The sequence below is a fragment of the Macaca fascicularis genome, chromosome 14, assembly GCF_037993035.2.
Source record: "Macaca fascicularis isolate 582-1 chromosome 14, T2T-MFA8v1.1".
In the NCBI taxonomy this organism is placed as follows: domain Eukaryota; kingdom Metazoa; phylum Chordata; class Mammalia; order Primates; family Cercopithecidae; genus Macaca; species Macaca fascicularis.
Genome location: NC_088388.1, coordinates 9356119 through 9377207, shown reverse-complemented (window position 1 = coordinate 9377207; position 21089 = coordinate 9356119). Strand labels below are relative to the sequence as shown.

Here is a 21089-nt window from a genome sequence, read left to right as displayed (position 1 = left end):
TTTGGGAGGCCGAGATGGGCGGATCACGAGGTCAGGAGATCGAGACCATCCTGGCTAACACGGTGAAACCCCGTCTCTACTAAGAAATACAAAAAATAGCCGGGCGAGGTGGCAGCGCCTGTAGTCCCAGCTACTCGGGAGGCTGAGGCCGAAGAATGGCGTGAACCCGGGAGGCGGAGCTTGCAGTGAGCTGAGATCCGGCCACTGCACTCCAGCCTGGGCTACAGAGCGAGACTCCGTCTCAAAAAAAAAAAAAATAAAAAAAAAATAAAATAAAATAAAATAAAATAAAATGAAGGAACTTGACAATGACTTCTCAGGGTCCTTCTTGCTGTGCGGGAGGCCAGGGCCTGCCTGTACCTCTTGGGAGGCTTTTTTCTAAACAAGGGACTAGCAATGAACCGAGGTTGGTGCTGCAGACAGAGACCTGGGTGCCTCCCCCAGCACTGCCACCTGCCTTCCACTCTGGGGCTGAGTCTTCCCTTCCCGGCACCCATGGGGAGGGGTACCTATGAGATGCCCCCCCCCTTTTTTTTTTTTTTGAGTCGGAGTCTTGGTCTGACCCCCAGGCTGGAGTGCAGTGGCCCGATCTCGGCTCACTGCAAGCTCTGCCTCCCAGGTTCACGCCATTCTCCTGCCTCAGCCTCCCAAGTAGCTGGGACTACAGGCGCCCGCCACCACGCCCGGCTAATTTTTTGTATTTTTAGTAGAGACAGGGTTTCACCATGTTATCCAGGATGGTCTCGATCTCCTGACCTTGTGATCCACCCGCCTCGGCCTCCCAAAGTGCTGGGATTACAGGCGTGAGCCACTGCGCCCAGCCGAGATGCCCTCTTTTTTTTTTTTTTTGAGACGGAGTTTCACGCTGTCGCCCAGGCTGGAGTGCAGTGGCACGATCTCGGCTCACTGCAAGCTCCGCCTCCCGGGTTCCCGCCATTCTCCTGCCTCAGCCTCCTGAGTAGCTGGGACTACAGGCGCCCGCCACCGCGCCCGGCTAATTTTTTGTATTTTTAGTAGAGACGGGGTTTCACTGTGGTCTCGATCTCCTGACCTTGTGATCCGCCCGCCTCGGCCTCCCAAAGTGCTGGGATTACAGGCTTGAGCCACCGCGCCCGGCCTCTTTTTTCTTTTTTTTTTTTGAGATGGAGTCTCACTCTGTCGCCCAGACTGGAGTGCAGTGGCACGATCTTGGCTCACTGTAACCTCTGCCTCCCGAGTTCAAGCAATTCTCCTGCCTCAGCCTCCCAAGTAGCTGGGATTACAGGTGCCCAGCACCATGCCCAGCACCACATCCAGCTATTTTTTTTATTTTTAGTAGAGATGGAGTTTTGCCATGTTGGCCAGGGTGGTCTCAAACTCCTGATCTCAGGTGATCCACCTGCCTCGGCTTCCCCAAGTGCTGGGATTACAGGCATGAGCCACCATGCCCAGCCAAGACGCCCTTTTTGATTTGGGGCCGGTGTGGGAGTTGGAATCTGTGGGGATCTCAGAGAGTGGGAGCCGGGTCTGCCATGGTTTGGGGGCTGAGAAACCTGATGGCAAGAACAAGCCTGGTGAAGCCCTGCTGCTTCCTGTCTGTGTGAGCAGCTAGAAAGCAATTCACAAACCTCTATCCTTATTTCTATCACCCAGCAACTATATCCTGAGCATCTCCTATGTGGCAGGCCCTGCTCTGGGTGCTGGGAGACATCTGTTTTTTAAAAAAGATCCAAGTCCTGCCCTTGTGGCATTTCCATCCTAGGGAGGAGCAGGGAGACAATAATTCTATTAAGTGAATTATCTAGTCTGGTGGGAGTCCACAGGTACCACAGGGAAAAGAGAGCTAGGTAAGGGCCGTGGGGAGTGTGGGGTGGGGGATTTCACATGTAAATAGTGGGGTCAGACTGAGCCTCATTGAGACATTTGAACAAACAAAAATTGTTTTTGACATTGGATATTCGAGCAAAGAATTGAAGAGGAGAGAGCCATGACAGTGAGGTACTGGCTGGGGTCGGGGGCAGAGTGGTGTAGTGGACTCCCGGGACTGGCAGGGTCGAGGGAGCAAGAAATTGGGGTGGAGGCCACGGGCCATTCACGCAGGGGCTCTTAGGCCAGTGAGAACCTTGGGCTTTTACTCTGAAAGATACAGAGAACACCAGAGGGCTCTGAGCAGAGGAGAATGTGATCTGATGCAGAGGTTAAAAGGGTCCCTGGTCGGGCATGGTGGCTCACACCTGTAATCCCAGCATTTTGGGAGGCCGAGGCAGGAGGATCACTTGAGGTCAGGAGTTCAAGACCAGCCTGGCCAACATGATGAAACCCTGTCTCTATTAAAAATACAAAAATTAGCCAGACGTGGTGGCGCATGCTTAGGAGGCTGAGGTGGGAGGATCATTTGAACCCAGGAGGTAGTGGCTACAGTGAGCCAAGATTGCACTGCTGAGCAAGACTCCATCTCAGGCCTGGCACGGTAACTCACACCTGTAATCCCAGCACTTTGGGAGGCGGATGTGGGCGGATCACCAGAGATCAGGAGTTTGAGACCAGCCTGGCCAACATGGCGAAACCCTGTCTCTACCAAAAACACAAAAATTAGCTGGGCGTGGTGGTGGACGCCTGTAATCCCAGCTACTCGGGAGGCTGAAGCAGGAGCCACTGCACTCCAGCTTAGGCAACAGACTGAGATTGCATCTCAAAATAATAATAATAGCAATAATAAATAAAAATAAATAAAAAATTAAAGGGTTGACCGAGCACTGTGGCTCATGCCTGTAATCCCAGCACTTTGGGAGGCCAAGGTAGGTGGATCACCTGAGGTCAGGAATTCAAGACCAGCCTGGCCAACATGGTGAAGCCCCATCTCTACTAAAAATACAAAAATTAGCCAGACATGGTGGCTCATGCCTGTAATCCCAGCTACTCTGGAAGCTGCAGCACGAGAATCACTTGAACCCGGGAGGCAGAGGTTGCAGTGAGCCAAGATCACGCCACTGCACTCCAGCCTGGGCGACAGAGTGAGACTCTGTCTCAATAAATCAATAAAAATAAAAAGGTCTCTGTGCCTTGGAGCAGGTGAGCAAGGAAGCTGGTCAGGAGACTGCTGCAGCGATCCAGGTGAGTGGGGGGGTCTGTCACATGGAGAGAAGAGCGGTACCTGCCTCTCAGGTTCCAGAGTAAGGGCACAGCAGGACACAGGCAGCCAGAGGCAGCAGTTTCTCCTGCATTCATTCACCAGGCTCAGCCCCATAGAGGCAGGAAGCATCCAGCACAGGCAACAGGTGAGGTGGACGAGCACGTGGCTGTTGGAAGAGCTCAGATTTTCAAGTCCTTTCTACCTCTGAAGGTTCTGGAATAGCTTGCAGATGTCATGTGCCCTTGGGGGATGAGTAACACCTCCTTTTGTCATCTGGAAATTGGGGAGGATGCCTCTGTTGCCTCCCACACTGGCAGATGGGCTAAGACCTGTAATGAAGATGCTCCAAAACTCTGACTTGTCTTATGAGGCATGCAGCAGTGGCATGCAGGATGTACACACCCACTGAATCATCAGTGACCAGCACTAGGGACCCAGCTGTCTTTGGATATGTAAAACCTGCAGAGGCTGAGCGCAGCAGCTCACGCCTGTAATCCCAGCACTTTGGGAGGCCGAAGTGGGTGGATCACTTGAACCCAGGAGTTCAAGACCAGCCTGGCCTACATGGTGAAACCCTGTCTCTTCTGAAAATATAAAAATTAGCCAGGCATGGTGGTGCATGCCTGTAATCCCAGCTACTCGGGAGGCTGAGGCAGGAGAATCGCTTGAACCCGAGACGTGGAGGTTGCAGTGAGCCAAGATCGCACCACTGCACTTCAGCCTGGGTGACAGAGTGAGACTGTCTCAAAAAAAAAAAAAAAAAAAAAAAAAAAAAAAAAAAGACCTACAGGAAGATGAGCGGTAGGAGGGCAGAACTATGGTCTGTATGCAGTTGCCATCTCTGTGCTTCCAGTTCTTTGCTTATTAAGTAGTGGGACAAAACCTACACTTGGGTAAGCTGCCAGCACGTGCTGGTTGGTGCCTCTGTCACAGGCATGTGGTCCAAAAAATAAGACTGGCATCATAGACTGTCTTATCAGAGAGGGAAAACAGGTTTTCTGTCTTCTCATTAAAACTGTGACTTTATCATAAACAATCTAATATAAACAATGTATAAAAGTTTAAAAGAATTAAATAGGCCGGACGTGGTGGCTCACACCTGTAATCCCAACGCTTTGGGAGGCCAAGGTGGGGAGATCACTTGAGCTTAGGATTTTGAGGTTAACCTGGGCAACAAGGTGACCTCAACCCTGTGCTCCAGCATGGGCCTGGGGCCCTGGCCTTGCCAGTCTCACCTGGTCACAGTGATTGATGTCAGGAATAGGCACGTGACCCAAGCCAGACCAAGGAAGGCCAGGCCTGGGACTTTCCTTGGAGCTACTGGGAAAGTGGTAGGTGCTGGGGATGTGCCCCCCTGGGGTGCTACTAAGATGGTGTTTCTGGTGGCCGACCCACTCCCATGGGCGGGCTCTGCCTGAGAATGTAGCCAGCCCAGAGGACAGCACATAGAGTAAGAGTTTGACTCCCAGTGACATGGTTTGTGCATTATGTCTGAAGCTGGTGCACTCTAGACTGGGTAGTAATTTAACTTACATCATCTATAAGGGAAAGAGACTCCTCTAACACAGATATCTGCTACCTCCTGGTTCAGGTTTCATGAGCAGCTGCATGGAGAATATTTCACTTGCTGCAACACTGCAGAAAAATAAGGCAAGTCCACAGAGGGCAACAAATGACAGTGAGGGTTAAACAGGGAAAACTAAGAATCCACAGAACCCAATTTCCCATCTCTTATTGAGACTCCTTTATAAGCATAAGAAATCTGGAGCAATTTACACCATTTATAAGTGCTGCTTGTCACACACGAACACAATCATAACTTGCTCCCTCTTTTTTTTTTTTTTAATTTTCTTTTGAGACAGTCTCATTCTGTCTCATACAGGCTGGAGTGCAGTGGTGCAATCTCTGCAACCTCCACTGCCACCCGCCGCCCCCGGGTTCAAGCGATTCTCAGGCCTCAGCCTCCCAAGTAGCTGGGACTACAGGCACGCGTGACCACACCTGGCCAATTTTTTGTATTTTTAATAGAGACGAGGTTTTGCCATGTTGGCCAGGCTGGTTTCAAACTCTTGGCCTCAGGTGATCCACCCAGCTTGGCCTTCCAAAGTACTGGGATTACAGGAAAAGGCCACCATGCCCAGCCTCATCATTATTTAAGAAAAAAAAATTAAAAATTTTAAAAAATAGCTGGGCATGGTGGCATGTGCCTGTGGTCCCAGCTACTTGGGATGCTGAGGTGGGAGGATCATGTGAGCCTGGGAGGACGAGGCTGCAGTGAGCTGTGATCATGCCACTGCACTTCAGCCTGGACGACAGAAAGAGACCCTGTCTCAAAAAAATAAATAAATAAAATAAAAAAACAGAAACTGTGTGTCTAGAGCAAACTTAAAAATAAATATTTAGATATATAAACAAATAAATAAATAAATAAAATACTTGGGTATACTCCTTCCTAATGCTTAATGGTCAGCAATTCTAATTTAAGCAGAGTCTTCTCCCCCGGCCTTTTTTCATTCTGGTTCCATAATATAGAGTTTTGTTACTTTTGTTATTATTATAAAGGTAATACATGAAATATGATGGCTGATTTAAATGATTTACTTTTTAAAATTAAAACTATAATGCCAAATTTTCAGGCCCGGCACAGTGGGTCACGCCTGTAATCCCAGCACTTTGGGAGGTCAAGATGGGAGGATCACTTGGGGCCCAGAGTTCGAGACCAGTCTGGGCAACGTGGCAAAACCCAGTCTCTACAAAAAATACAAAAATTAGCTGCGTGTGGTGGCACAGACCTTTAGTCCCAGCTACTCAGGTGGCTGAGGTGGAAGGATCACCTGAGCCCAGGGAGATCAAGGCTGCAGTGAGCCGTGACTGTGCCACTGCACTTCAGCCTGGGTGATAGAGTGAGACCCTGTCTCAGAAATAATAATAATAATGTGAGACCCTCTCTCAAAAATAATAATAATAATGCCAAACTTTTCTTTCCAGGTGTTGGGTAAATATGCCTTGGTAAAAGGCTCTAGATCTCTCCTCAGGTTACAAGCCACTTACTCAGCCCTAAGAAGTTTCCCCTTCAAAAGCAGGTTTCACAGATGTCACGATTTGGGTATTTTAATTTCACGATTCTTTCTTGTTAAAAAAAAAAAATACATATATATATATATTCATATTCACAGTTATATATAACTACAGCTCTATACATCTTCTTTCCTAGTTTTCTTCCAAAGGTATTTCCCAAAGATTTTTTTTTTTTTTGAGACGGAGTCTCGCTCTGTCGCCCAGGCTGGAGTGCAGTGGCCGGATCTCAGCTCACTGCAAGCTCCGCCTCCCGGGTTCACGCCATTCTCCTGCCTCAGCCTCCGGAGTAGCTGGGACTACAGGCGCCCGCCACCTCGCCCGGCTAGTTTTTTGTATTTTTAGTAGAGACGGGGTTTCACCATGTTAGCCAGGATGGTCTCGATCTCCTGACCTTGTGATCCGCCCGTCTCGGCCTCCCAAAGTGCTGGGATTACAGGCTTGAGCCACCGCGCCCGGCCCAAAGATTTTATTTAAGAGCTCTCTTCTGTTCCTCTGCTTGAAAGTAAAAAAACAGAAAGAAGAAAAGCCAGGTGCGGTGGCTCACACCTGTATTCCCAACACTTTGGGAGGCCGAGGTGGGTGGATCACTTGAGGTCAGGAGTTTGAGACCAGCCTGACCAACATGGTGAAACCCCGTCTCTACTAAAAATACAAAAATTAGCTGGGCATGGTGGTACATGCCTGTAATCCCAGCTATTTGGGAGGCTGAGGCAGGAGAATCGCTTGAACCTGGGAGATGGAGGTTGCAGCGAGCTGAGATTTCACCATCACACTCCAACCTGGGCAACAAAAGCAAAACTTCATCTCAAAAAAAAAAAAAAAAAGAAAAGAAAAAAGCTCTCTTTCCTCCTTTCCATGAGGCAAATGAAAACACAGCTTGTAATTAGGCCCCTTACTTGTCTTTAAACGCCTCTCCACCCAATTCCTAGCTACAGTCAGTTCTTCAAAAGTTAAACACAGGCCAAGTGGGGTGGCTCATGCCTGTAATCCCAGCACTTTGGAAGGCTGAGGTGAGAGGATCACCTAAGCACAGGAGTTCAAGACCAGCCCAGACAACACAGCGAGACCCTCGTCTCTACAAAAAAATTTTTAAAATTAGCCAGGCTTGGCCGGGCGCGGTGGCTCAAGCCTGTAATCCCAGCACTTTGGGAGGCTGAGGTGAGAGGATCACCTAAGCACAGGAGTTCAAGACCAGCCCAGACAACACAGCGACACCCTCATCTCTACAAAAAAATTTTAAAAATTAGCCAGGCTTGATGGCATGCACCTGTAGTCCCAGTTACTCAGGAGACTGACGTGGGAGGATTGCTTGAGGCTGCAGTGAGCCATGATCGTGCCACTGCACTCCAGCCTGGGTGACAGAGTGAGACTCTGTCTCTAAAAAATGTTTAAAAAGTTAAATATAGTTGGCCAGGCGTGGTAGCTCACGCCTGTAAACCCAGCACTTTGGGGGGCCGAGGCGGGTGGATCACGAGGTCAGGAGAACAAGACCATCTTGGCTAACACGGTGAAACCCCGTCTCTACTAAAAATACAAAAAATTAGCCAGGCTTGATGGCAAGCACCTGTAGTCCCAGTTACTCAGGAGACTGACGTGGGAGGACTGCTTGAGGCTGCAGTGAGCCATGATCCTGCCACTGTACTCCAGCCTGGGTGACAGAGTGAGACTCTGTCTCTAAAAAATGTTTAAAAAGTTAAATATAGTTGGCCGGGCGTGGTAGCTCACGCCTGTAATCCCAGCACTTTGGGGGGCCGAGGCGGGTGGATCATGAGGTCAGGAGAATGAGATCATCTTGGCTAATACGGTGAAACCCCATCTCTACTAAAAATACAAAAAATTAGCCAGGCGTAGTGGTGGGCGCTTGTAGTCCCAGCTACTCTGGAGGCTGAGGCAGGAGAATGGCGTGAACCCGGGATACGGAGCTTGCAGTGAGCTGAGATTGTGCCACTGCGCTCCAGCCTGGGCGACAGAGTGAGACTCCATCTCAAAAAAAAAAGTTAAACATAGTGACTTCCTGAACTCCTCCTTTTTCACAGACCTTGGATTTTTTTTTTTTTTAATTTCTATTCACTGAAATTCTACTATGTGGCCCCTGGGAACAACAGCATGGACAGGCAAGACTTTAAGCCAGACATTTGAACAAGTTCTTTCAATGCTACTGGTAGGAAATAAAACAATCCAAGGCTGGGTGCAGTGGCTAACACCTGTAATCCCAGCCCTTTGGGAGGCTGAGGAAGGCGTGTCTCTTGAAGCCAGGAGTTTATGACCACTCTGGCCAACATGGTGAAACCCTGTCTTTACTGAAAATATAAAAATTAGCCGGGCATGGTGGCTCATGCCTGTAATCCCAGCTACTCAGAAGGCTGAGGCAGGAGAATCGCTTGAACCCAGGAGGCGGAGGTTGCAGTGAGCCGGGACTGTGCCACTGCACTCCAGCCTGGGCGACACAGTCAGACTCTGTCGCAAAGAAAAAAAGAAAATATAGAAACGCCCAAGGCAGGCCAGGCGCAGTGGCTCATGCCTGTAATCTCAGCACTTTGAGAGACAAAGGCGGGCGGATCACGAGGTCAGGAGATCGAGACCATCCTGGCCAAGATGGGTAAACCCTGTCTCTACTAAAAAAAAAATACAAAAAATTAGCCGGGTGTGGTGGCGGACGCCTGTAGTCCCAGCTGCTCAGGAGGCTGAGGCAGGAGAATGGCGTGAATCCGGGAGGTGGAGCTTGCAATTAGCCGATATCATGCCACTGCACTCCAGCCTGGGTGACAAAGCGAGACTCTATCTCAAAAAAAAAAAAGAAAAAGAAAAAGAAACACCCAAGGCAATAATTTTATGTTCTCCCAAACTTACTCCCCAGTTAACAGCTGCATTGCACTGATTTTCAAACTTTTGTGACTGTGACTCACAGTGAGAAGTATTCATATCTGTATAAATATCTGAAACAAATGTTTCAGCAAACACTACTTACCTTTACTACATGGGTAAAAGTAGTAATGTTTTCAGTTCTGTTCATTCTGTTTCATTTTTGTTAATGCTACTAAGTTGAACCATTTGAAATACATCTGTGTACTCAAAACTGTCAAATATGGGCAATTTCATACAGTTCAACCTATTTGTGACACTAATTTTACAATCCACTTCCTTAATGGACTGCATCTCATAGATTAAAAAACATTGCTGGCCGGGCGTGGTGGCTCAAGCCTGTAATCCCAGCACGTTGGGAGGCCGAGACGGGCGGATCACGAGGTCAGGAGATCGAGACCATCCTGGCGAACACGGTGAAACCCCGTCTCTACTAAAAAAAAAAAAAAAATGGCCGGGCGAGGTGGCTCAAGCCTGTAATCCCAGCACTTTGGGAGGCCGAGTCGGGCGGATCACGAGGTCAGGAGATCGAGAACATCCTGGCTAACACAGTGAAACCCCGTCTCTACTAAAAATACAAAAAACTAGCCGGGCGAGGTGGCGGGCGCCTGTAGTCCCAGCTACTCGGGAGGCTGAGGCAGGAGAATGGCGTAAACCCGGGGGGCGGAGCTTGCAGTGAGCTGAGATCCGGCCACTGCACTCCAGCCTGGGAGACAGAGCGAGACTCCGTCTCAAAAAAAAAAAAAAAAAAAATTAGGTGTGATGGTGCACATCTGTGGTCCCAGCTGCCTAGGAGGCTGAGGTGGGAGCCTGGGAAGACGAGGCCGCAGTGAGCCGTGATAATGCCACTACACTCTAGTTTTCATGACAGAGTTAGACCCTGTCTCAAAGAAACAGAAAACAGTGAGGTAGAGCTGTAAGATAGCAGTGTGGAAAGATGTCCGCGCCATATGAAATGAAAAACAAAAACAAATTCAGTCCTGTTTTAGTTTTAAAAATAACATTAGCCGGGCGCGGTGGCTCACGCCTGTAATCCCAGCACTTTGGGAGGCCGAGGCGGGCGGATCACAAGGTCAGGAGATCGAGACCACGGTGAAACCCTGTCTCTACTAAAAATACAAAAAATTAGCCGGGCGTGGTGGCGGACGCCTGTAGTCCCAGCTACTTGGGAGGCTGAGGCAGGAGAATGGCGGGAACCCGGGAGGCGGAGCTTGCAGTGAGCTGAGATCGCGCCACTGCACTCCAGCCAGGGGGACAGAGCGAGACTCCGCCTCAAAAAAAAAAATAAATAAAATAACATTAACTGGAAATATGCCCACTTAGCAATGTCTTTTTTTTTTTTTTCTTTTTGAGATGGAGTCTCGCTCTGTCGCCCAGGCTGGAGTGCAGTGACCGGATCTCAGCTCACTGCAAGCTCCGCCTCCCGGGTTCACACCATTCTCCTGCCTCAGCCTCCCAAGTAGCTGGAACTACAGGCGCCCGCCACCTCACCTGGCTAGGTTTTTGTATTTTTTTTAGTAGAGACAGGGTTTCACCGTGGTCTCGATCTCCTGACCTTGTGATCCGCCCGCCTCGGCCTCCCAAAGTGCTGGGATTACAGGCGTGAGCCACCGCGCCCGGCTTTTTTTTTTTTTAAACAGACTCTATCGCCCAGGCTAGAGTACAGTGGTACAATCTCAGCTCACTGCAACCTTTGCCTCCTGGGTTCAAGTGAGCACATCTGGCTAATTTTTGTATTTTTTGTAGAGATGGGAGTCTCCCTAAGTTGGCCAGGCTAGTCTTGAACTACTGGGATCAAGCAATTCACCCACCTCAGTCTCCCAAAGTGCTGGGATTACAGGCATGAGCCACTGAGTCCGGCCCGCTTCACGTTTTAAGGGCTTCATGGAATCCACATGCACCTACCCCGGCTTAGGTAACCTGCCCTCACTGGAGACAGTTAGGTTTTTTCCAACTTCTTGCTGTTCCAAACTATGCCACAGTGAATTTCCGCGTCATATCCAGAATGCCTGTGGTGCAGGCTCCTAGAAGGAGGATGGCAGGCTCCTACCTCTAGGCATTTCCCTTTTTTTTTTTTTTTTTTTTTTTTGAGATGGAGTCTCGCTCTGTCGCCCAGGCTGGAGTGCAGTGGCACAATCTTGGCTCACTGCAACCTCCGCCTCCCAGGTTCAAGCAATTCTCTGCCTCAGCCTCCCGAGTGGCTGAGATTACAGGTGCCACTACCACACCCGGCTAATCTTTTGTATTCTTAGTAGAGACAGGGTTTCGCCAAGTTGGCCAGGCTGGTCTTGAACTCCTGACCTTGTGATCCACCCGCCTCAGCCTCCCAAACTGCTGGGATTACAGGTGTGACCCACCGCGCTCAGCTAGCATTTCCCATTTTGATCTTAGTTGGGTTTCAAAGTCTCTGGGTAGGCGCTATGCTCAGTTTCTTCCTTTGTGTGTGTCTGATGGAGGGTAAATGGTGCTGACCCAAGGGTCCCACTCAGGCAGCCTATCTGTTCAGTCCTCCTCTGACCACAAGCCCCTTTCTGCAAGATGGGAAGCTCCAGCTTCTTCCAGACCGCTGTCTAGGCAAACTTCATGGAGGCATGAAGACATTGTGCTTTACCATTGACCAGACCAGAGTTTGAATCTCACCCATGCTCCTTAAACACTTGGGATTCCATTATCATAGCTACGAAAAGAATAGAAACCTCTCAGGGTTGCAGGGAGGATGAAGCTGAACACGTGGAGCGCATTGCAAACAGTTACACAGGAGTTAGCCATTGTCTTCAGCTGGTGCTGACAGCTCTTTCCCAAGCATGAGAGAGGATCTTCTGCGCTGCCTATTCACATTTAGCCTGCAGCCGGCTGGGGCACCAAATTAAGACAATAAGGCTCTCTCCTGAGTTTACAATAGGCTTGATGCTTGACCTATTTCCTCACTTCCTCTGGACTTCTTTTTTTTTTTTTGAGACAGAGTCTCGCTCTGTCGCCCAGGCTGGAGTGCAGTGGCCAGATCTCAGCTCACTGCAAGCTCCGCCTCCCGGGTTCCCACCATTCTCCTGCCTCAGCCTCCCGAGGAGCTGGGACTACAGGCGCCCACAACCGCGCCCGGCTAATTTTTTGTATTTTTAGTAGAGACGGGGTTTCACCGTGGTCTCGATCTCCTGACCTTGTGATCCGCCCGCCTCGGCCTCCCAAAGCGCTGGGATTACAGGCGTGAGCCACCGCGCCCGGCCTCCTCTGGACTTCTTAAGCGCTAAGGTAAAGAATGAAACTCTTGGACAAAGCCATTCATTCAACAACAACTATTTATCGAGCACCTACTACATGCCAGCCACTGTGCTAAGCACCATCTGGGTTTTTCCATCCGCAAAAGTAGGAATTGTGCTTCTCAACAGGGAAACGCTGGGCCTCTGGGTGGGGGAGCCTTTGGGACCGGACTACAATTCCGTCATTGGAACCCAGGGACGCCCCGCACGTTTCCGAACGGCCTCCAGGGGGCACCGCCGCCCTGAACTGAGAGCCACAGGAGCAGGGTAGGGGGAGGCCCAACTTTCTGCTCTGTCACTGGCAGATTAAGGACGATGCCGAGGGCCCAGAGGAGCAGGATTTGGACCGTGTTGCTGGGAACAGGGGCCTACATTGGCCCCAAGATGAGTTCGTCCGTACCTGGAGACCCTGGGTTCTGACTCTGAGGTCAGACGCAGCCAAGATGCAACTCAGGAACTTCAAGGTTTCCGCTCCGGCCCAGAGCCCCGGTCTGGCGGGGGAAAGGATGGGGGTGTCGCCCTTGCTCCCCCAGCCTCAGCCTTCGGGAGGCGCAGCCTCAGGGCGGGCGGCAGCACAAAAGGCTCCTGCGCCGCTAGGGGCACTCTCGCAGCAGCTGCGCGGGCGACCTCGCGATCACGTGCGGCGGGGGCGGGACCAAACGAGCGTCCAGCCAATTGGCTATGCCGTCGGCGAGCGTGATAGCCAATAGGAACCGGGAGCGGGGTCCCGGGACTGGGAAGAAACGGCGGCCGGGAGGGGCTCCGGGGACCATGGGGCTCCTGACCATTCTGAAGAAGATGAAGCAGAAAGAGCGGGAGCTGCGACTGCTCATGCTGTATCCTCCAGACGCCGGAGCCGCGGGGGTAGCGGGGCCCCGCCGGGCGGGCGGTGCCGGGCGCCCCCTGTCGGGAGCGGAACGCGGCGGCCGGCGCGTCCCAACTGCCCCTGGCGTCACCACGCCGGCCCCACCAATCGCCCAGGGGGCCGGGAGGCGCAGCACCCCTGGCCTGGGGCTGGGGCCAGCTCCGAGGGCCGCAGAAGCGGGCCTGCAGGCGCAGCGGCGGGTGGCCTGAGTGTCAGGGGCGGTGGGTCCCGGAGATGACTCGGACGCCACCACCGGCGGCCTGGCGCAAGCGTGGGGCCGCTGCCTTCCCGGCTCTCATCTCCCCCGGGCCCAAGGGTTCCAGGCCCCGGCCCCGCCCTCCAGCTGCGAATCTTGGGGGCGTGCGGGGTGGCGGGTGGCGGATGTGGACTCTGCGGATCCTTTCGAGCGTGGATCCAACAGTCTGCCTCTTTGGTGCTACGCGGCCCTTGGATGACCCTGTGGCTGAGGATGTGTGTATGTGAGCCCGAGTGCCCCGTGCGCGCTGTGCGCCTTCTGAGTCCATTTAGGCGCCCACACCCGTTCCCTCTGCTCTGTGCCAGGCCCCGCGGGGGAATGGCAGGGGAGATAAGATGCTTACGTGCACATATAACTTAATAATCAAATCTCACATTTTTGAGATAGGGTCTTGCTCTGTTGCCCTGGCTGGAGTGCAGTGGCGCAGTCAAGGCTTACTGCAGCCTCCAATTTCTAGGCTCAAGTGATCCTCCCACCTCAGCCTCCCAAAACTCTGGGATTATAGGCATGAGCCACGGAGTCCGGCCCATGTCTGTTTTATTTTATTTTATTTTATTTGAGACGGAGGTTCGCTCTTGTTGCCCAGGCAGGAGTGCAGTGGCGCAATCTCAGCTCACTGCAATCTCCGCCTCCCGGGTTCAAGCGATTCCCCTGCCTCAGCCTCCCAAATAGCTGGGATTACAGGTGCCCACCACCACGCCCGGCTCATTTTAAAGAATATTTTTAGTAGAGACGGGATTTCACCTTGTTGGTCAGGCTGGTCTCGAATTCCTGACCTCAAGTGATCTACCTGCCTTGGCCTCCCAAAGTGTTGGGATTCCAGGCATGAGCCACCGCGCCCGGCCCCATGTCTGTTTTAAAGAGCTCTGAGAAAAGCATACAGTTCACTCATTTGATAAATATTGAGTGCCTAATATGTGCTAGGCACTGTCCTAGGGGCCAGGGTACTAAAACAAAAAAACAATGTTACCTTCATGGAAATTCTGTAATGCAGGGGGGTAGAAAAATAATAACACAGGAAATAAGTAAAATATGTAATAGAGGCTGGGTGCTCAGTGGCACACACCTGTAACCCTAGCACTTTGGGAGGCTGAGGTGGGAGGCTCGCTTGAGCCCAGGAGTTTGAGACCAGCCTGAGCAACATAGACCCCGTCTCTATCTATACATATATATATTCTCCATACATATTATATATGTATATGGGCCATGCTTTGGACCATGCTTCTGGGGAACACGGCCTTCTACTGCTCCAGGATGAGCTCCCACTACATATCTATATATGGAGAATAATGCAATTTAGGGTGGTCAAAGAAGGCCAGTGTATGATGGCAGGGCATGGTGGCTCACACCTGTAATCCCAGCACTTTGAAAGACCAAGGCAGATGGATCACCTGAGGTCAGGAGTTTGAGACCAGCCTGGCCAACATGGTGAAATCCCGTCTCTACTGAAAATACAAAAATTAGCTGGGTGTGGTGGTGGACACCTTTAATCCCAGCTACCCAGGAGGCTGAGGCAAGAGAATTGCTAGAACCCAGGAGGCAGAGATTACAGTGAGCCGGTAAGCTGAGATCGCGCCATTACACTCCAGCCTGGGTGACGAGAGAAACTCTGTCTCAAAAAAAAGTGACAGTTGAGTACATGAGGGAGGTGAGGGTTGAACCTTATAGCAGTCTGGGGGGAAACTTTAAAGCAAAGGGAACAGCAAGTCAGAGGCCCTGGGAGGACTAACTGGCATGTTCAGAGGACTGGCGAGGAGCGCAGTGTGTCTGGAGTGGGGAGGACTGTTGACTGGGAACCACCTCACCTAGGGCCTTTTGGTTTTTGGTTTTCCCTTTCAGTGAGAAGTGCAGAGGATAGAAGGAATCAGAGACCAGTTTGGCCACTGCAGTGATGCAGGCAAGATAGAATGGTGACTTGGACCATGATGGAAGTAGTGAGGTCATGGAAGTTTCTGGCCTGAGCAATTAGAAGGGTGAGGAGCCATTTGCTGAGGTGGAGAGGACTGGGGGAGAAGCGGGTTCTTGGCTCGCTGTAACCTCTGCCTCCCGAGTTCAAGCAATTCTCCTGCCTCAGCCTCCCAAGTAGCTGGGATTACAGGTGCCCAGCACCACACCCAGCTATTTTTTTTATTTTATTTATTTATTTATTTATTTTTATTTATTTTTTTTTTTTGAGACGGAGTCTCACGCTGTTGCCCAGGCTGGAGTGCAGTGGCGCGATCTCGGCTCACTGCAAGCTCCGCCTCCCGGGTTCCCGCCATTCTCCTGCCTCAGCCTCCTGAGTAGCTGGGACTACAGGCGCCCGCCACCGCGCCCGGCTAATTTTTTGTATTTTTAGTAGAGACGGGGTTTCACTGTGGTCTCGATCTCCTGACCTTGTGATCCGCCCGCCTCGGCCTCCCAAAGTGCTGGGATTACAGGCTTGAGCCACCGCGCCCGGCATATTTTTTTTATTTTTAGTAGAGATGGCGTTTTGCCATGTTGGCCAGGGTGGTCTCGAACTCCTGACCTCAGGCGATCCACCTGCCTCGGCCTCCCAAAGTGCTGGGATTACAGGTATGAGCCACTGCGTCCGGCCTATTTGCTCTTTTGAAGGTGGGAGAAAGAACGGCAAGCTCATCAGCCAGTGGGGATGATCAAAAGGGGAAGGAAACATGGATGATGGCTTGGGGGCAGGGGGTCATCAGCGGCCAGGTTCCAGGGACTAAGGCTGGGCCTCAGGGGAAGTCTCCTCCTCATCCCTCTCCTGGACTGGGCTCATTCGCCCCAGCCCCGATGAGCAGGGAGAGGTGGTCCAGTCCAGGACCTGCCCACCCCACCACGCCCAACTGAGCTGCAGTGTTGGGAGGATAGAGGAGGGTGGTTCCCTCCCACAGTAAGCACACCCATTAATTTGCACTCTGCAGTAGCAGGTCTGGAATATTCCAGAAACACATGAGGGTGGCTTCCTCCAGATACCTGTTCTTCCCTTAGTTCTTCAAAAAGCTTGCTCCTTGTATTTTGGGTCTCAACTCCAGACACCTCAGAGGGGCCTTCCCCGGCACCCGAGCTGAAAGAGCCTCCGATGGCCCTCTCGGAAATCCTCTCTGTTGTGTTGATGGTACTAGCCGGGACCTGGCAGCTCCTTCTTTTCTCATTTGTTTGTACTTTATTGACTGTCTTCCCACTAGAGTGTAAGCTTCCTAAGGGCAGGGCTTTGTCCTCAAGCACCCAGAAGAGAGTCTGGCACATAGTAGGTGTTCAACAAATTAAGGAGCTTTTGGGCAGTAGAGATGATATTTATATCTTGATACTTTCACATTTATTGTGGGCCAATGATGGCCAGGCATGTGCTGAACTCAGTTTGATACATGACGGAAAATAATGAGTCCCCTGTGACGATGTCACCACCCGGCGGAGAACAGGGACTTCTCCTTAACCTGCTGCGCCCCAGTGGCCTGGACAATGCTGGAAAGACAACCATCCTGAAGAAGTTCAATGGGGAGGACATCGACACCATCTCCCCAACACTGGGCTTCAACATCAAGACCCTGGAGCACCGAGGGTGAGCAGGGGCCCCATGGGTGGGCCAACCCAGAGCAGGGCAGGGAAGGTGGGAGAGGGGCCCAGCTGACCCTCTTGTCACCTGCTTCTTGCCCAGCTTCAAGCTGAACATCTGGGATGTGGGTGGCCAGAAGTCCCTGCGGTCCTACTGGCGGAACTACTTTGAGAGCACCGACGGCCTCATCTGGGTAGTGGACAGCGCGGACCACCAGCGCATGCAGGACTGCCAGCGGGAGCTCCAGAGCCTGCTGGTGGAGGAGGTGGGCAGCTCCTACCCTTTGTGCAAATGTGTGGACATGTGGCCGCCTTCTCAGCAGATGCCCAGAGGGGTCCGTGGCCCCAGAGGGAAACTAGAGGCAGGATCCATTCCTTCACTGGGCCCCCACCATGGGAGGCCCATGGTGCCAGAGGCAGGACACATGCTGTGGACTGAGATTGAGTTAACGTCCCTGGGGTGTTACTACGTCAATACCCTGAGCATCAGTTTTCGTGCCTTGAAATGGTGATGATGACACCCACATCATTGGGCTTTAGGGAGGATGACCCAAGGCCAGCATGAAGCTTTGAGAGGCCGTGGAGCCTGGCTCAAGAGTCTGACTCTTCGCTGTGTGACCTCAGCCAGGGGTGGTGGCACGCACCTGTAGTCCTAGCTACTCTGGAGGCTCAGACAGGAGGATCATTTGAACCTAGGAGGTCGAGGCTGCAGTGAGCTGTGATCATGCTACTGCACTCCAGCCTCCTGGGTGACAGAGCAAGACCCTGTCTCAAAAAAAAAAAAAATAAATAAGGGGCAGGGCGCGGTGACTCACACCTGTAATCCCAGCACTTTGGGAGGCCGAGATGGGCAGATCACGAGGTCAGGAGATCGAGACCATCCTGGCTAACACGGTGAAACCCCATCTCTACAAAAATACAAAAAATTAGCCGGGCATGGTGGCGGGCGCCTGTAGTCCCAGCTACTCAGGAGGCTGAGGCAGGAGAATGGTGTGAACCTGGAAGGCAGAGCTTGCAGTGAGCTGAGATTGTGCCACTGCACTCCAGAGTGGGCAACAGAGCAAGACTCCATCTCAAAAACAAAAAAGAAGGAAACTTGCAAAGATAGTACAGAGGTCCCCCATATACCCTTTACCTTGCTTCCCCATCTTACCTAACCGTGGCCTGTCCAAACTAATAAATCAACATTGGTGAATTACTATTATCTTAATTACAGATTTTATTTGAATTTCACCAGTTTTTCCACTAATATACTTTCTGTTTCCAGTGTTTGATTGAAGCTACAACATTGCATTTAGTTGAAAATGAGGACACTTGTGAGAGTGAAAGGGGGGATTCTGCAGGCAGACTCGGGATTGTCCCGGGCACACTGCACACACCTCCTGTGTGAGTGAAGCAGGTCAAATGAGATCAGGGCCATCAGATGCTGGTCAAGGCAGGTCAAGGCCCAAGGGTTAGACCCGTCCACCCACATCTCCCAATAACAGATGCATATGTGGAAACAACTAGAATCAGAGGTGGATGGCGTGGCCTGTCGGGAGTGGAACGGTTAAAGGGCTGTGTGAACCCAGAAGCGGGAGAGATCACATTCTCTGTGCACGTCTGGTCATCAGATTGGAGCAGTCTAGAACCACAGAGAGCTCAGGGATCATCTTATCCAGCACCCCTCCCTGTTTATGGAAGAGGAAGCTGAAGCATGGGGGACAGCGGTGTCCCCTGTGGTGGTTGACTGGAACCAGAACCCTGGCCCAGGACTGCCATCGCCCATGTGGTCCAGCCTTGATAGCTATGTCCACAAACTCACTCCTGGCCTCTCCCACCACCACAGGGCCTCACCTTGATCTTCCAGGTCGATCCTTCACCCCAGATGCTCTGGGCCGTTAGAGGAGGGGTCAGGCTGTCCTCTGAGTCCCCACCCCACCCCTCTGTCTTCTCTTCCCCAGCGCCTGGCCGGAGCCACCCTCCTCATCTTTGCCAACAAGCAGGACCTGCCTGGAGCACTGTCCTCTAACGCCATCCGCGAGGTGAGTCCAGGCCCTGGGACAGGCCCACTGAGAGAAAGGGGCTCACTTTTTTTATTTTAAAAGCATTTATTAAAAATAACAAAAAAAGTAATAATAAAAGCATTTATTAGCCCCTGCTAGGTGGCAGGACCTATGCAGGGCACTGGGGATCCAGTGATTAATAAGGCATGGGGTGGCCCACAGCCTGGGGAAGGCAGAACTGCACATGTGTTGTTCACAGGCTAACAGTAGCCAGCACAGAGTGCTTTCAGTATGCTCTGCTCCTTGCATGGATTAACTCATTTCATTCTCACAACAACTTCATGAGGTAAGAACTATTATTTTACACATGGTGAAGCAGGCTCAGAGAGATTAGGTAACTTGTCCCAGGTCACACAGCCACTAAATAGACCAGAAGCCTGTCTGACCCCAGAGCCCACATTTTAACCATGATTCTAGTGCTCAAGCACCACAGTGAGAAAGAGCAGCGTTAAAATCTTGGCTGTGCCACTTATGAGCTATGTGCCCTTAGGCAGGTTGCTTAACCTCTCTGAACTTTGGTTTCCTCCTTGGTGAAATGGCTGACACAATCCCTGGCTCATGAGGACTTGAGGAGAATGAGAGAGGATGTGTGGGGCTCCTGGCATGATGCCCAGATCCTGGTGGATGCTCAAGAGCCCGTGTTGCATTTACATCACTAAGGGGCGGCACTGGTGTGGTACTGGACAGAGAGCCCAGGTGCCCCTGGGGGCTGACAAAGTCTCCCAGGGACCAGCGGGGCTTCCTGGATGGGATGACCTGGAACAGGGCCTTGAGGGAGGCATGGAGCTCCTGTGGGCTGGGGAGGGAAGGGGCTGAGGGAAGGCAGGTTCTGCAGTCACTGACCACCACCATCAGCACCTTTGTTCTTCCAGGCCCTGGAGCTGGACTCCATCCGCAGCCACCACTGGTGCATCCAGGGCTGCAGCGCCGTCACCGGGGAGAACCTGCTGCCAGGCATCGACTGGCTCCTGGATGACATTTCCAGCCGCATCTTCACAGCTGACTGAGCCACTCCAGATGTCCCTCCACCTAGCAGTCCAGGTCCCCCAACCCTCACCAAACACTATCCATGGGGGCATGGGAGTCAGCCAGCCAAACTAACACTCCCCCTGCTCCACCCCAACCTGCTGCTGCTACTGCTGCCCGCTGCTGCTCTGTGGCCACCCAGCTCCTGTGGCGGGAGGGCTGTGCCCTGGCTGTTTCCCTGGCTCCTGGCCTGGCCTTTGGCTACCATACCAAGAAAAGAGGACTGGGCGGGGAGGAGCTGCTACTGCTGCTACCGAGGCTGTGGGCCTCATCCTTCACTCAGCTGTGAAATAAACCACTCCTTGCCCTGATTCCTGGCTGAGTCATTTGTTGATTCAACAGCGTTAGAGACCACCTGGGACCCACAATCCAGCAGGGGACAGAAAGGAACAGACCATTGCAGTCAATGGTGAGCTGCGGCTATGTCAAAGGGATGCAAAAAAAGTTATAGAAGCATGGGACACGGTGCAACTGATTCCATCCAGAGGAGTCCAGGCAGGCTTCCTAGAGGAGGTCATGTTAAAACTGGGAATAAAATGTGAGTAGTTTTCCAGGTAGAGAAAGGGGAAGACGGTTCACCAGGGGAACTCCAACTCTCATAGGTATGAATTAGAAAAAGGGACACAGCTCCAGACCAGGGCTCCAACTTTTTGAATGGAACATGGGCTGAAATTCAGCTCCCAATTCTCTGTTGTAGCCAGGACCCCATGTGCAGTGGACAACCTGAATAGCTGTATGAGGCCAGCAGAGGTTCAGGCAGAGGGGATCACAGGACAGGCATGAAGAGCAAAGGCTCTTGGGAAATGGGGAGGGGCATAGAGTCATGTGTGGGAGGGAGTGCAGCCAGAGGGCGGGAGGGGGCCACATCAGGTAGGGGTAGCTGAGTCCTTTCCTGAAGGCGACAGGAACTCGGAACCAGTGTCAGGCTGGGAAAGGATAGGAAATGAGGCCACCCCAGGGGTCCAGTCCAAGTGGCAAGACTGGTGGATGTTTTCACGGCCCAGGGTCCTAACAGCTGCTTATTCTGCAGGGTTCTGTTCTAAGTACTACC

At 51.9% G+C, this 21089-nt stretch overlaps 2 protein-coding genes across 10 annotated transcripts in view; one reads left to right on the top strand and one right to left on the bottom strand.

Annotated features, from left to right (window-relative positions):
* BATF2 (basic leucine zipper ATF-like transcription factor 2) overlaps positions 1-12904 on the bottom strand; it is a 33205-nt gene extending 20301 nt beyond the window's left edge. For all 6 annotated transcript variants that reach the window (XM_045372107.3, XM_065527991.2, XM_005577339.5 and 3 more), the window contains exon 1: positions 12710-12904. The gene's annotated coding sequence lies outside the window, so the exon portion shown is untranslated. The remainder of the gene's footprint in view (positions 1-12709) is intronic.
* Positions 12905-13044: 140 nt separating this feature from the next.
* Positions 13045-20349, top strand: ARL2 (ARF like GTPase 2). 4 transcript variants are annotated; one of them, XM_005577343.5, is made up of 6 exons: positions 13045-13145; positions 16864-16974; positions 17071-17233; positions 18911-18991; positions 19212-19298; positions 19885-20349. In XM_005577343.5, the coding sequence occupies exons 1-5, from the start codon at positions 13081-13083 to the stop codon at positions 19266-19268; spliced, it is 477 nt and encodes a 158-aa protein (XP_005577400.3). In that variant the 5' UTR covers positions 13045-13080; the 3' UTR covers positions 19269-19298; positions 19885-20349. The 4 variants fall into 4 exon arrangements, with proteins under 4 accessions (XP_005577400.3, XP_005577399.2, XP_005577398.3 ...); XM_005577342.4 differs by lacking the exon at positions 19212-19298; XM_045372108.3 differs by lacking the exons at positions 13045-13145; positions 19212-19298 and adding an exon at positions 13520-13649 and having other exon boundaries at positions 16756-16974.
* Positions 20350-21089: the final 740 nt, after the last annotated feature.